This window comes from Ruditapes philippinarum, unplaced genomic scaffold (genome assembly GCF_026571515.1).
Source record: "Ruditapes philippinarum isolate M1 unplaced genomic scaffold, ASM2657151v2 ctg742_1_1_1_1, whole genome shotgun sequence".
NCBI classification, from domain to species: domain Eukaryota; kingdom Metazoa; phylum Mollusca; class Bivalvia; order Venerida; family Veneridae; genus Ruditapes; species Ruditapes philippinarum.
The window spans coordinates 117305-133945 of record NW_026852967.1 but is presented as its reverse complement, the minus strand read 5'-3'; the positions used below and the strand labels follow the sequence as shown (position 1 = coordinate 133945).

Below are 16641 nucleotides of genomic sequence, written 5' to 3'. Positions count from 1 at the left end.
ACTACTGAAGGGTTTGTGCCTTTTTTTGGACAATTTATGCATTCATATAATAATAAAGCAGTGATTTTACTTTGATAAACATCTTAATAACAAGCCTTTGTACCTTTTCTGTCAAATTTATGTAATTCATTAGGTAATTAGTTATATATATACTCAATAAACACCCTTGTGACATTTACCTTCCAAATAGTCAAGCCAATACTGTATAATTAGGACTCTCTCTAAGGCCTATAACATGAATTTTATAACAAAAAAATTAGCCCTTTTGTGACTTAAAAAAATTAAAACAATATTAAAGGCTCTTTTACTATCAAGCACTTAGAATAGTCGAGCGTGCTGTCCTACAGACAGCTCTTGTTTCAGAGTAGGTTTAAGAAGGAACTATTTTCTTTAGAGTAACGATTAGAATTACTGTGTTTAAACTTTGTCACTGCTTTTACGTACAGGTTTGGATTTTCTTCGTGATTTGTCTCAGCAGACGACATAAAAAGATGCCGCATCACTTCCTTTTGTGTCTAGTATTCTGTCAGGTAAGAGATAATGGCTTTTATCAAGTATTTTCACCATGTATCTTGCCTGTTTGGTTTGGCCTTTTCATCTCATTGCTTTATCCATGTGATCTTCAACAAAATTTGTGGGTATTGCACTATTCATGCAGGTAAAGAAGAAAGTTTAATATTTATCTCATCAATCATCTGATCTTAAACTAATCTCCACTGGGATGGGTAACGTTACACACTTTGATTTTATGGGGCGTCTGTGGCCAAGTTGTTAAGGTTTTTGACTTCAAACCACTTGCCCCTCACCACTGTGGGTTTGAATCCTGCCAGGTACCTTGTGAGGAAGCTATTCAGTTAGCTTATGGAACGTTGGTGGTTCTAATCAGGTGCCCTTCATCCTGAAATAATGCATGGAAGGGCACCTGAGGTTTTCCTCTGCCAGTTAAACTGGAAATCACTATATGACTTTTACAGTGTTGCTGTGACATTAAACCATTCCAACCATCAGACTTATATATAGCTCTTGAAATAGCCATTATTGAATGATAGTAATCTCACTCATTAATTTGACTCTTTGATTTATATAAGAAGTATTATATTTATAATAAAATGTATAATCTGTATTTTTTCCAGACATTATCATGTATTGGAATGATTATATATGATGGACTAGACACAAAGGTAGCATGGGAACACTACACGCAGTTCATCATACTGATTGTCGGAGTTTTGTCAAGTCGATGTTTCACTGCTGTGTTGTCCGTGGTCTTGTACCTGCTTCATTGCAGAAGTCTCTGCTTTGTACTGCGGTTCAAAATCTGGTTTTACCTGTTTGGTCTTGGGTAAGTACAATATGCATAAAATTTAGAATTACTTACGTTTGTAATGGTCCCCTTGTGGCTGAGGGGTTGCCTTTAAGGGTTGTGGCATCAGAATTGCAGCCTCCGTTAATCCCTGTGTGATTGTAAGTGGGACTATATGGGTTCAAATTACTGGAGTCTATGCATTTCCTAGCTCCAGTATGTGAAATGGTTTTGACCCTTGGTGTTGCCATATGATGTAAGTTGTGTTGGTATTCCGTAAATCCAAACAAAACAAACAATTATTTGTAATGGGTCGTATCTTAATTGATTCAATATTAGTTAACTGCATGTTCATGTTATCCATGTTATATCATGTTGTATATATCTATTTTGTGCACATGTTTTATTACGTAATAATACTTTTCGTATTTTAGTTTGTTGCACTTATTTTTGTATGATTTATGCATATTTAAAGCTGTGTAGGCAGCCATAAAGGTGTAAAAAAATGATCCCGGAAATCATAGTTTTCAAGTCACACAATTCTTTTACCTATTGTAAAATGTATATGAATTACTTTGTAAGGAACAATGCATAGAAACATTGGAAAGCTCATTTCATGAAAAATTATGGCAGTATATAGGTTTTTCATGAGAATATATAGGGGGAAAGTGTCAGGACTTCCTTTTTATTTTCTTCTTACTTCAACAAATATGAAGAATTTTGTTTATCAATGTTTTGTTATATTATTAAATTATCATTGTATAGTTAAAAATACTCTGTATGCAATGCAAATGAATAATGTTACATAATTTGCATATTCTATTTATAGCCTACCAGTGTTTACAACGGGAATGTTGTTGTTGCTAGGGAAACATCACATGCATGATGAGATTGATCCATCATTTCACTATGGGGTAGATCAGGTATGTCCAAATAAATTGATAATTAAATGCTGTAAACCCTACATAAAATCTTGATTTTGTTCACAAACAGTAAAAGGAATTCAATAACATTTGTGCATTTCATTATAGAGGCTCATAGGAAAGACTGGTCTTGCCTACCTGTATTGCCTCTTTAAATAAGTCATTTATTATTATTATTAGCAGAGCATTCATTGTTAGTCAAAAATGTGGATGGATGAAAAGTCGGGCAGAACTGTTGGTGATAAAAATTGGACATTTGAGCATGAATGCATGTGGTAAAGATATGAAGAGATATTTGAGCAGTGAAAAAAATTATAAAGAATGTGTGTGTGTGTGTCATGAAAATATTCTAATGTATAAACAATTTTGAAATGATAAAGACTATATTTGAGATAAATTTTATGCTCTGTATCAGAGGTTTGGCATAGAGTTATAAACTGTATATATTTAACATTTTATTACAGGCTGTACTATCTGTGGTTTTACTGAGTGTTTGCTCAGTTATCAATATCACATTCCTCGTGCTACAACAGAGAAATTCTCGCCAGCATAAGGCTAAACATGACATCAAGGTCAGGTCAAAGGTCAAAAGGTCAAGACATAGAGGTCAAGGTGACGAGGAGTCAGTTACAGATAGACTTTTACCAGGTAAGCAATATGTTATAAGAACAATTAGAAGTAGGTCAATAAGGAGTAGGTCATTGTAAGGGTCAAGGTAACTTTTTCACAGTTGTAACAGAAATTTTTAATCAGTCTAAAGTGCTTGTCAAAATGCTTTTTGGTTAAACTTAAACTTTTTTTCGAAGCAGTGTAAAAAGTGTAAAAAGTGATATTTTCCTAATTTGTGATCGTGATTTCTGCAAGCTTCTAGAGGTACTGCTCCAAAACTAGTGAGTTAAATCTTAACTTAATATACTATTTAAAGTTACATTAAATAAATATGTAAAAATATTTTTCCGTCTGCCTAAAAATCAAACATTCTACAGTTTCATTAGCCTGTTTAAAAGTTTTGTTGTAAATCTCATCAAATATTGTTCATAAATTAGGATCTTAAACGGGAAACCCCACGGTAACACTAAAGTTCGTATACGAATCTTAACATGCAAATGAAGACTATAATGAGCTTGTGTATGCGCTACGTCACAGTTTTATAGTTGCTATCCGGAACACAGCAAATGTAATATTTTCTTGTGCAAACACACTTTAACCGTTTAAGCTTCACGGTGCACTAAACCTGGGGTTCAGTAAAAGTAATCATCTCGTAAAAAGATTAAATTTGTATGAAAACATCCGTTACAATGCGGAAATATACCGTTAAATTAGGACTGCCACTTATAGTCATGTTTGTTGATTTAATATTGATGTACGGATGATCCGAAGGCGGAGTTTCTCATGCAAACAGAAACTGTACTTCCCATTTCGCCAAAATGAGGTTACCTATTTTTATGCTAATAAAACTCATTTTGGTTGTTTTGACACCAAAATAAGACCTGGAGTCGATATAAAACCCAATTTAATAATGAAATGTCGCTATTTAGTTTTTAGCTCTCCTGACCACAAAGTGGTCATGGTGAGGTAAAGTGATGGGGCTATGTCCGGCGTCGTGCGTCGTTCGTCGTCAACAATTGGGTTGTTAACAGTCTAGCAGTCACAGTTTTGATTGGATCATCATCAAACTTTGTCAGAATGATTGTCTCAATGAAATACAGATCGAGTTCGAAGATGGGTTATCTCGGGTCAAAAACTAGGTCACAGGAGCTAAAAATAGAAAAAGCTTGTTAACACTCTAGAGGCTGCAGTTTTCATCCAAATATTCTGGAAATTTGTCAGGAAGGTTGTTTTGATGATATCTAGGTCAAGTTCGAAGATGGGTCATCCCCGGTCAAAAACTAGGTCACAGGAGCTAAAAATAGAAAAAGCTTGTTAACACTCTAACAATTGGGTTGTTAACAGTCTTGCAGTCACAGTTTTAATTGGATCATCATCAAAGTTTGTCAGAATGTTTGTCTCAATGAAATACAGATCAAGTTCGAAGATGGGTTATCTCGGGTCAAAAACTAGGTCACAGGAGCTAAAAATAGAAAAAGCTTGTTAACACTTTAGAGGCTGCAGTTTTCATCCAAATATTCTGGAAATTTGTCAGGAAGGTTGTTTTAATGATATCTAGGTCAAGCTCGAAGATGGGTCATCTTGGGTCAAAAACTAGGTCACAGGAGCTAAAAATAGAAAAAGCTTGTTAACACTCTAGTGGCTGCAGTTTTCATCCAAATATTCTGGAAATTTGTCAGGAAGGTTGTTTTGATGATATCTAGGTCAAGTTCGAAGATGGGTCATCTCAGGTCAAAAACTAGGTCACAGGAGCTAAAAATAGAAAAAGCTTGTTAACACTCTAGTCACTGCAGTTTTTGTCCAAATATTCTGGAAATTTGTCAGGAAAGTTGTTTTGATGATTTCTAGGTCAAGTTCGAAGATGGGTCATCTCCGGTCAAAAACTAGGTCACAGGAGCTAAAAATAGAAAAAGCTTGTTAACACTCTAGTGGCTGCAGTTTTCATCCAAATATTCTGGAAATTTGTCAGGAAAGTTGTTTTGATGATTTCTAGGTCAAGTTCGAAGATGGGTCATCTCCGGTCAAAAACTAGGTCACAGGAGCTAAAAATAGAAAAAGCTTGTTAACACTCTAGTGGCTGCAGTTTTCATCCAAACATTCTGGAAATTTGTCAGGAAGGTTGTTTTGATGATTTCTAGGTCAAGTTCGAAGATGGGTCATCTCAGGTCAAAAACTAGGTCACAGGAGCTAAAAATAGAAAAAGCTTGTAAACACTCTAGTGGCTGCAGCTTTTATCCAAATATTCTGGAAATTTGTCAGGAAGGTTGTTTTAATGATATCTAGGTCAAGTTCGAAGATGGGTCATCTTGGGTCAAAAACTAGGTCACAGGAGCTAAAAATAGAAAAAGCTTGTAAACACTGTAGTGGCTGCAGTTTTCATCCAAATATTCTGGAAATTTGTCCGGAAGGTTGTTTTGATGATATCTATGACAAGTCCGAAGACGGGTCATCTCTGGTCAAAAACTAGGTCACAGGAGCTAAAAATAGAAAAAGCTTGTTAACACTCTAGTGGCTGCAGTTTTCATCCAAATATTCTGGAAATTTGTCAGGAAAGTTGTTTTGATGATTTCTAGGTCAAGTTCGAAGATGGGTCATCTCCGGTCAAAAACTAGGTCACAGGAGCTAAAAATAGAAAAAGCTTGTTAACACTCTAGTGGCTGCAGTTTTCATCCAAACATTCTGGAAATTTGTCAGGAAGGTTGTTTTGATGATTTCTAGGTCAAGCTCGAAGATGGGTCATCTCAGGACAAAAACTAGGTCACAGGAGTTAAAAATAGAAAAAGCTTGTAAACACTCTAGTGGCTGCAGTATTGAGTCAAATATTCTGGAAATTTGTCAGGAAAGTTGTTTTGATGATTTCTGGGTCAAGTTCGAAGATGGGTCATCTTAGGTCAAAAACTAGGTCACAGGAGCTAAAAATACAAAAAGCTTGTTTACACTCTAGTGGCTGCAGTTTTGATTCAAATATTCTGGAAATTTGTCAGGTAGGTTGTTTTGATGATTTCTGGGTCAAGTGCTAAGATTGGTCATGTCCGGTCAAAAACTAGGTCACAGGAGCTAAAAATAGAAAAATCTTTTTAACACTCTAGTGGCTGCAGTTTTGATCCAAATTTCCTGGAAATTGGTCAGGAAGGTTGTTTTGATGATTTCTAGGTCAAGATTGAATACGGGTCGTGGCCGGTCAAAAATTAGGTCACATTGCCCAAATATGGAAAAATCTTTATAACACACTAGAGGTCACATGTTTGACTCAGTTGTCATCAAACTTGGCCATGATGCTTGTTTAAGACATTGCTTGGATGCGGTTGTGTCAGGTGAGCGATCCAGGGCCATCATGGCCCTCTTGTTTATGAAATTCATTAAATGTAACTTTAAGCTAGTTTTCTGAAACTGTGTGTAAATGTGAACAATTATGTGAATATAATATTTTGATTATCTTTGCATGTCAGTAACAGTTGTTATATGAAGATCATGCCAGGTACTGATGTTCATTTGTTTAATGTAGTACAAAAAACAAACTAAATTAGATTGTTTTGAATTTTTAATGAGGGGCAGGTAAAATATTTACATTTTGCATGCAAATTAGTGACTTGTTTTCACTGAATTATCATTATGTTCTATATTTAGAAGATGAGGAAATTCCAAGCCCTCAGCACACACAGAGTAGTAGTAGAACCAAGCTTCTACCTGATGAAGATGTGAATAGTGATAATAGGAGATACAAATCAATGTCGTGTGCTGCTTGCACAGAGGATTGTGAGGTCAATTTATACAAACATACAGGTATTGTTTATTACATTCTAACATGACCAGCATTTTTACCTATTTAACATAAAAGCACCGAAAGTGTGTGTTATTATGCAATAAAATCACTGTTGACATTCTATATTTAGTCATGTGACATAACCATAAGACATGTGACATAAGTTTTTAAAATGTGGCACGCTGAAAATAAGTACGGAGACAAATCAGGCAAACTTAAGCTTGATATCAGGTACGGCAGCATTTATTCAATGATGTCTTGTTAGAATCAAAATGATACATCCATGTCATTGATTTTATATTACTGTTATTTACATTAACATAATTGATTGCAAATATCATATTGGAATTAGTAGTCAGTCACTTGTAGAGAAATTTGCAATTACTGGTCAGTTAGTTTTACATTAAAACTCAAACTGTATGATGATACAGATATTTATCTTTGCTAATACTTTGTATTTCTTTGTAACAAAAAATCAAGAATTATTATTTCAGTTCGTCAGACTTCTACAAATATTGAAGATATCATTCCGTTTCCTGAAAACATGCAACCAAATCGGCCCAAAAGAAATGGTGGTAATCGTAACGCCAAGGAAGTGACCGCTACTAAAGACACACCAAAATCGGAAAGTAGTTCATCGTCATCTTCAACTAGTGATGATGCGTACTGTGATACCATACAGTCATACGAGTGTAGTAACGGAACGTGTAGTTATCAACAGAGAAGGCAATGTGCAGGACTTTTACGATGTTATAATGCTTCAAGTAGAAATATACAGGTTTGTTTTATTTTGTTGATCTTTCATTAGTCTCTTAAAATATTGGTAGCGTTTAAGCTGGAGTGATGGTTATTTAGTGCTTTTGCAATTATCTTCATATGTAGTTGTTTTTGAATCACACAGCCACAGAACAAAATTTCAGTTCAGTTAGGTGTAAAAGGGCCTTCAGTTATTGCTTTATTCTGTGTTTTGGCAAGCACCCAAAATAGAACTACCAACCTTCTGTTACCTACTTGTATATCTTTCTCATTTCATTACTTTAGTGCAATAAAAGGCTAACTCATCTTGAAATTGAATAGGTGTTAGCCTTTTACTGCACTAAGCAGATAAGTTTTAGGATCATTTCTGTCGATTCACCAGGAAATTGGTGTTACACTGACTATATATTTGATTAAGCCCTTTCCTAGTTAGAATGATCATTGTCTTGATGGTTTTACTTGGGCTCTTATTTTTTCATTAAAAAGTCATCTTTAAGCTACCTCTGCCCCAATTGAATTTTTAACAAGCGACTTAATGGGTTTTCCTACCAACAAACCTAAGCTACAAGTATGTTGATTTGTTTTGAAACTGTTGACTTGTAAGACAATAACCAAAAAACATAACAGTTTTCACCACAAGCAAGTTTAAGCTAACAAAGCTAAAACTATTTATGTGACATTTTGGAAGCATAAATATTTTAAACATTATATTTGGAAACATTAGGTTGGTGAAACAGGAGAGGTTGAGGTGAAAGTAAGACAACGCAAGGAAACAGATGAGTATCAGACTGGGAAATTCCTCATTCTACTATTGTTTCTACAAGTTTCAATGTTTATGGTGAGCTATTTAACTTAACCCCATTTTACAGTGATCTTGAGCTTTTCTAAAGGTTGAATAAGTTATTTTTAGATAAATATTTTCATATAGTTGTCAAGTGAAAAGAGATTAAGGCTGAAAATGAAATTTGCCGCCAATAAAATACATAAACAATAAGGAAACCCCTCGTTACCTGCTATCTACTGGTCCGCGCTCTATATGGAAATTAGTAAAGCGGATGATTCCTTTCCTGATATTCAATTTTTAGAAACAAACATCACTGATGTGCTATAAAAAGCTCTCGGGATGCTGTTAACAGTGATATGATGCATATTTCCAGGATAAAATTATTGAAATACTTAGTATTAAACAGCACAGAAATGTTTTTCCAACAAGAAAATAAAAACTTATGACCTCTTTAATGGCAGACATGATAATGACATATAGATATGTGCACCAGTATCAGGGACTGCGTTCAGGGCGAAGTCAGGCGAAAACTTCGCCGTAAATATTTTCACTTCGCCCTATATGATCTGAAAAGCGAAATTCTAGTCGCCCTAAAATCTCTATGAAATGTCTGACATGTATATTTCTCCACTCGATAATACTGCCTGGAGGCAGATTTAATTGTGTAATCTGACGTAATTAGCACACGCGCTGAAGCGTGGCCATAGCAACATTTGGAATTCACACTTGGAAATCCACATCGCTAAAAATAGCGCATTGATTATACAGTAAATTTAAGCTGTGAAAGACCCTGATATGGATGCAGCAGATGATAAAAAGCAAGCTAATTGATAATTAAGTTACCTCATACGTATATTTGTGTCTTATTTACAATATCCCATGTACGTTTTGTTTGTTTCACAATATTCCCTAAACGTTCTGTTTGATTTACTAGTTCTCCTATATGTCCTGTTTGATTTACTATTTCCCCTATATGTCCTGTTTGATTTACAATATCCCATATACGTTTGTTATCACCATTACATTTAAGATAGTAATATTCATCATTAAAACTGATGTAAATTGATAGAATTTGGATAATTATTATGAATTAAAGAACTTTTCATTTTAATTAATAAATTGCATTTAAAAGTTAGAGTCAGAAACTGTTGAACCTAAAAAAAAATTATAGAAAAATGTTGTGTTGGTGTAAATCAAATGCAACTAGTACTTCATTAAATATCATCAATACACATTTGTTTATTTTCCATGCCATATACATGTATATGTTATATGCATGTACATATAAAGGTGTACATGTATATTTTGTGAAATACAGTCGAACTTCGTTCGCTCGAACTCGGAGGGCCTGTGAAAATTTGTTCGAGAGATCAGTAGTTCGAGCCAACCGAGGTTGAACTATTATTACATTGATCAAATGCCTAAAGGGTTTCCTAGCTTACATCGGTCGAATGATAAGTGCGTCAACATAATTGTTTGTTAGTACATCTGTTCGTCGAATATTTCACATGTTTCATATTCAGAATTATTATCCTAGTGTTTTATAGTATCAACGGTACGCTGTGTTAATCAATATTCATGAATATAGTAATTGGTTGAGTTCGATTGGGCAATCACACCAAACTTGTTGAAGAATGTTCAAAATATATTTATATGTTTATAATGGGATGAATTCAATTAAAAAAAATAAATGAATGAAATATTTATTAAAAACATTTACAGCAGCATCTATTTATAGTCATTTACTAATAAACACACATACAAGTATCATTCTATAAATAGATAACACTGTTACGATTCACTATACATGAACCACGGTTGTTTACCATGGGTAAACGTCATTCCTTATTGGCATGCCTATTTCACTTATTTCACAAGTTGTTTTCTTTTTATCTTTACCATCAACGGCAAATCAACAATATTATCATAACATACAAATCGATTACAACACCTCTTATTTTGTAGCACCTTTGTCACGATCACGAGGTGTTAAAAACATGTGTCGCCGACTGTCATTTATTTCGGACATACCGACTTGTCTTTTTGTGTTCGACCGAAAAGGTGTAATTTTCACTATATTTCTGCCGAAAGGACCAGAGATCAGGTTCGAGAGTTCAAGCGATCGGTGTTCGAGCGATCCGATGTAGAACAATATATATTATATAGGAATTTTGCCGGGACTGGGCGATGAGTTCGAGCGAAGGGAGGTATTCGAGCGATCCGAGTTCGAGCGAACGAAGTTTAACTGTAATTAGAAAAAAAATCCAATGATATAACTTGAAATGATTTGATGATCACTTCTCCCTAAATTTCAAAACTTCTCCCTATTTTTCCTGAAGGGAGAAGTCACTTCTCCCTAAATTTTCAGTCCAAGGTAGTCCCTGCAGTATAGACCCAGGCCAGCATGTACATCCATAAAGATTACACTTCTTTGCAGGGGTTGCACTATATTTTAACTGAACTGATTAATAGCAATGCAAATATCTTTCAACACATTTTCTTAAGAAATTAATTGGAGATTTGTGTACAATGTTTAAGAATCAAAATACTTTGGAGTACCTCATCCTATAATTATGTATTCTTGTGCTTAAAGCAGCATGCCTTCAGATTCATGTTCATTTTCATGAACATTTTGGAAGTGTATTTAAAAGTGTCATTATTGTCGTGTGAACAAATAAAGTAATTAACATTTTGCAAACAAGTGGGGCGTCCGTGGCTGAGTGGTTACGGTCGTTGACTTCAAACCACTTGCCCCTCACCACTGTGGGTTCGAATCCCGACAGGGACTTTGGATTCTTTCATGTGAGGAAGCTATCCAGCTAGCTTACGGAACGTCGGTGGTTCTACTCAGGTGCCCGTTCGTGCCTGAAATAATGCACGGAAAGGCACCTGAGGTCTTCCTCCACCAGTAAAGCTGGAACGTTGCGATATGACCTATACTGTGTCGATGTGACGTAAATCCAAAAAAACAAACAAACAAACACTTTGCAAACAACACTTTTCTATTACGTAAAAGATCAAATAAAGGTCAAAATATGCAAAATTATCCTTACTGCGTTAGTTGAGCAGTAGAAATATGGTGATAAATACTGCAAAATATGTCATTCATTACATTTTTCTCAACATTGATTTTCTTGAAAATAAAATTGGCTTATCTTGAGGCCTGCAGCTTAAATTCAGTTTCAATGTCTATTTGTTATACATGTATATATTTTTGTAAATTTATATATATATTTTTCAGGGGTTATTTATCTGTCTCTGGAGATTATTTAACAATAGCAAGTCAGGAATATATGTGGAACTAGAGTTTCTAGATAGTTTTCTAAACTATGGCCAGGTATGTTGAGTCTATAATGCCTGATGTTATTTATGTGGCCCAGTGGTGGTGCTGGTAGTTTTCACTCCTGAACATGGAAGTAAGCAACATTGAATTTACCAGAGCACAGTTCAGCCACCACATTGTTCCTGGGCAGACTGTCAAGCAGTTAACCAGTACTAGTTGCCTTCACTTTCACAAGAAACTGAAACTTCAGTACATACCAGAGCAGATGATCAGTCACAACAAAAGTGACCCATGAGTCGAACCGGGGTCACCTGATTCACAGTCCATTGCTCTACCTATTGAGCTAAGCGGACGGCTGTTATGTGGCTCAGTAAGGTCAAGTGTTTATTTTTATAGACTTTGTTACCTAGAGTTGGAGATTTGGACATCACTATGGGTATTTTTCTTCTGACAATAAGTTAAACATATTTAAGACATATTTTGTCTGATATTGTGCCATATGAATTAAATGGTACATAATTTTTAAAGTTAAAAGTAAAGAAACCAAAACAATATATAGTTTTTCTGTTGTTTTTGGCAGCCATATTGGTGGCCATCTTGAGTCTCTGTGCTTAAAAAAATAAAAGTGAGCCCTGTGAAGCATTAAAAAAAGCAAAATTACATGAAAATTGCAGACTTGGTTTGATTGAGTCTTTACATGACTGTACATAAGTCATAAGCCCGGGAATTAAATACAACAACAACAAACAAAAAACACACAGACAATATGCTCTAATATCATAATGTAACATTTGGTGACACATTGAATTGCAATAAAACCATGCCATCTCTTGAACTTATTCGTTTTAGTTATGATTTTGGTAAAATTCTTGTGTAGGAATATTAAAGTTTTATATTGTTTAGTTTTTAAAGTGTTCTGTTGTTGTTCTTATTTGACAGGGGTTGGTTGTATTTGCAATATTTGGGTTTGATACACGTCTGATGATTCTACCATGTATAAGAAGGTATGTGTAGATTTTTTAATACTTCATTGGATGGTAGGAATAAAAATGTAAACTAACAGTAACATATACTATTGTATGTTCTTTTATATGCTTCTGAATCTTTTTTTTTGGGCGGGGGGGGGGGGGGGGCAGTCAGTTCTTTCATCCTTCAGTTTTATTTTCTAACAAATTTCTCCTAGCACCTTTCTTAATTGACTCAGAAATTTTATATACATGTATTAAGTGGGTTGATATATTATATATGAACCTCTAGCTCTTGGTGAGGTTTCAAGTGAAAGTCTAAGTCAGTGGCTGCATTTTCTTTACATTTCCCTTAAAGTTAGGCAATGACTTTAACTTTGTCAAAGTGCCAGTGGCAGTAAAGATAAATGATTTGTATCTTACATAACTGCCTTTATTTTTTTTACACAAGCAAAGAGTGCCAATTTTAACAACTAAACTTAATTTTTGTATATAATGGAATAAGTTATTAGTCCCCTACCGGTTAACCGGAGGGGACTTTAGGTTTACCCTCCGTCCGTCTGTCCGTCCGTCTGTCCGTCTGTCTGTCAGTCCGTCAGTCCGTCCGTCCACAAAACTGGATCCCGCGATAACTTGAAAAGTACTGAAAATATTTTTATGAAACTTGGTATATGGATAGATGGCAGTATAGAGATTATGCACGTCTTTTTCTTTTCTTCCTATGTTGAAAATTCTGGTTGCTATGGCAACAAATAGGCTGAAAATATGGCAAATTTTACACATAAACTGGATCCAGTGATAACGCAAAAAGTACTGGAAATATTTTTATGAAACTTGACATATGGGTAGATGGCAGTCTTGGGATTATGCACGTCTTTTTCTTTTCTTCCTCTGTTGAAAATTCTGGTTGCTATGGCAACAAATAGGCTGAAAATATGGCAAATTTTACACATAAACTGGATCCAGTGATAAAGCAAAAAGTACTGGAAATATTTTTATGAAACTTTACATATGGGTAGATGGCAGTCTTGAGATTATGCACGTCTTTTTCTTTTCTTCCTATGTTGAGAATTCTGGTTGCTATGGCAACACATAGACTGAAAATATGGCAAATTTTACACATAAACTGAATCCAGTGATAACTCAAAAAGTACTGGAAATATTTTTATGAAACTTGACATATGGGTAGATAGCAGTCTTGAGATTATGCATGTCTTATCTGTTCTTCCTATTTTGAAAAAATATCAGTTGCCTTGGCAACAAATAGGCTTAAAACATGGCAAATATAACAATATTTGTGATTAGTCAAAAAGAGCTGAACTTTTTTTATGAATTTGCATCTTTAATTCAAGAGTTATCTCCTCTTTAAGAATTTTGCTTTTAAAATGTTATATTTTGGTAACAGGGATGTTTCAAATATTAACTTTAGAGTGTCCTTCAGTCCGTCTGTCCGTCTGTTCATAAAAACTGTTTGCTGTGATCACTTTTAAAGAACTTTTCCAACAAGTTTACTTAAAATAGAGAAAAATTGAAACATTAGTGAATGGCCAATGGCCCTTCAGAATGTTGATGGGGTTCTAACCGGTAGGGGACTTATGGATTGCTTGCAATACTATGATAATTGCTTGTAACTTTCTGTATTACAGATAATGTTTTGTTTATTTTACTTTGTTATCATTATTTTACCAAAATGCTTAGAATCTTAAGATATTACCTATACAGTCCCTTATAACATTTTTTCCATTGAAAATGAATTAAACAATCCTTTAATTTTTAGACAGCTGTCAGCTTCAAAATCTACCCATGCAACCAGTGCAGACCATGATAACTCAGCATATCTGTGCCATCTGATCATGGTCTGCACTGTTTGCTATTAAGTCAATAGATATTTTGAAATTTCCCCTTAAAATATACAATGCACTATTCAGTCAGTATATAATGTTTTGAAATTTCACACCGTCACAGATGAAGTTAACAATTCTTTAATCCCATGACATTAGTGCAGACCAACATGCATCTGTGCCATCTAATCATGGTCTGCACTGTTCACTATGCAGCCAGTATATATTTTGAAAATTTCCCCTTAAAATGATAAATGGCTTCATCCATATTAAAAGATGGACAAGTCCATTTAAGATTTTAGTATGGGAAGGTTAAAACTGATCCCAGTCCTAGTTTTTGGACAGTATGATTCCCAACTTTGACTGGTTCCTGACCATGACCACAGTCCTAGAAATTATTGAAATTCAGACCCAGATATTAAACTGAATGATATTGTAAATTATTCTTGTCCTAGATTTTAAACTGGGTGTTTAACTGTAGACAAATCAAGTTCCAGATATTAAACTTTGATAATGTCCACTGAAAATGAAAAATGAAAAATTTTAAGTCCCAGAAATTAAACTAAATAGTCCTCGAAATTGCCCGAGTCCCAGAAATTAAACTGAATAATCCTCGAAATCGTTCGAGTCCCAGATATTTAACAGAATTGTCCTTCAAATTCATGTTAGTCCAAGATAGTGAACTTAATGTACCACAAAAAGTTACTTTAGTACCAGAAGTTAAACTGAATGGTCACTGAAAATAAACCCAACTAGTAAACAAATATAACTTTTTTTTAAAAGTTTATAAAGATTGGAAAAGTGAGAAACATATTTAGAATCCAGAAATCATGGAAAATAGGTTACCAGGATAAAATTGTGTGATTTATTGGTTCAGTAAATAAGCTTTTATTTATATACTAAGTGTCCTACACATTTCTTGCTTAAACTTTGTAACACAAAATATCTGAAATGGACTTGTCCATCTTTCAATCTGGACAAAACCATTTATTGGCTTAGGGAAAATTTAAAATATATATATATATGTACTGACTGAAAAGCAAACCATGCAGTCTATGATCAGATGGCATGGATGTACTGGCTTATCTTGGTCAGCACTTGTTGTATAAGTATATTTATATTTAGTTGCTGCAAGCCAAATGTTATTATCAAAAACAGTAAATAATAATGTAACTTTTAAACTTTACATAAATATTTTGTTTGGAAAAAAACATATGTCTAGACTTTAAGATATATATTACATAACCACCATATTTGCTACTAGGTAGTAAATCAAGTTGGGAAAATTTATTTATAGATGCAAATGTAGGCCTGAATTTAGAATGTTGAAAAGGTAAGAAAAGGTCAAAGGGTCATACAATTTTAAATGCTTTGGAATAAGGAAATGTGATGTGAAAATCCTTGTTGTTTGTCAAAGAGAGGGAATAGTGTTCAGAAATTATTGGGGATTGTTTAAAATCATCACTCATCAGCTATGAGTCATCAATGGTTATCAAGATCATTAATTGTTTTGTCTGACTGTCTGTCTGTTTTGTTGGTCTGTTATGTCCAATATTTGTCATGTCAAATGGTTTGTGTCTGTCTGTCCTTTAATTTTGTATGAAAAGAAACTGCTTGTTAGCTTGTCTGTTTTGAAGAAAAAAATATTGAGATATTATGAATTTATAATCGCTGCGTTGTCATAATCGTCATCGTTGTAAATGTTGTTAAGTAGAACGGATAGGAAGCCTTAGTGACAAGATTTAATTTGCACATATTTAAAAGAAAATAGAATCACTTGGGGTCAGTTGTATAGACTGTATCATGTTTATGTAAAGTATGTATGTATATTTGCCATTAAAATAATTTTATGCTGAAATTTTGGACTATAATACATTGTGATAGATATAATTTACTTTATATCTTACATGCAGCAAACAATGGAAGGCTGTGAAAAATCTGTTTTATAGGTAATCATTGTCCATTGCAGTGTTATACTCGGAATGCATGTGAAGAAAATGTTGTTGTCCCAAATTATTTTATTTTTATTGTTATTGTTATATATATTTTTTTAATATCATTAATGTTTATTTTGTGTTTTCTAGATCGGTATGTTAAAAATATTGTGTTGTTGTTTTTTTTGTGTGCAAAAAAATGTTGCAATAATGATTGTCATATGGTATTCTATCCTTTAATATGCTTCATAAATTCTAAAACCCCTCCCCCTTTTTCCTTGACTCCTCCCACCTTAAAAGTTGAAACCACACCCTTTATTGCTTTAACATTTATCAATATGGTCTTATGACAATGTTGTTGACATCATTCTAGACAGCTGTTGTTTTCTTTTGCATAATCTTTAAGACCTTAAGCAAATATCTATATAAGATAAATGATGACAATATTGTTTATTACAGTCAAGCCTGTTAACTAAGGCC

The 16641-nt window shown here is 34.1% G+C and overlaps 1 protein-coding gene across 1 annotated transcript in view; it reads left to right on the top strand.

The window, feature by feature from the left end:
• The window catches only part of LOC132729654 (lysosomal cholesterol signaling protein-like), a 35840-nt gene that overhangs the window by 13811 nt on the left and 5388 nt on the right, over nt 1-16641 (top strand). The window contains 10 exon segments of the mRNA XM_060715460.1: nt 447-530; nt 1134-1342; nt 2133-2226; nt 2691-2874; nt 6463-6618; nt 7093-7376; nt 8079-8192; nt 11380-11475; nt 12361-12425; nt 16141-16176. Of these exon segments, the coding sequence (XP_060571443.1) occupies nt 447-530; nt 1134-1342; nt 2133-2226; nt 2691-2874; nt 6463-6618; nt 7093-7376; nt 8079-8192; nt 11380-11475; nt 12361-12425; nt 16141-16176 (1322 nt within the window).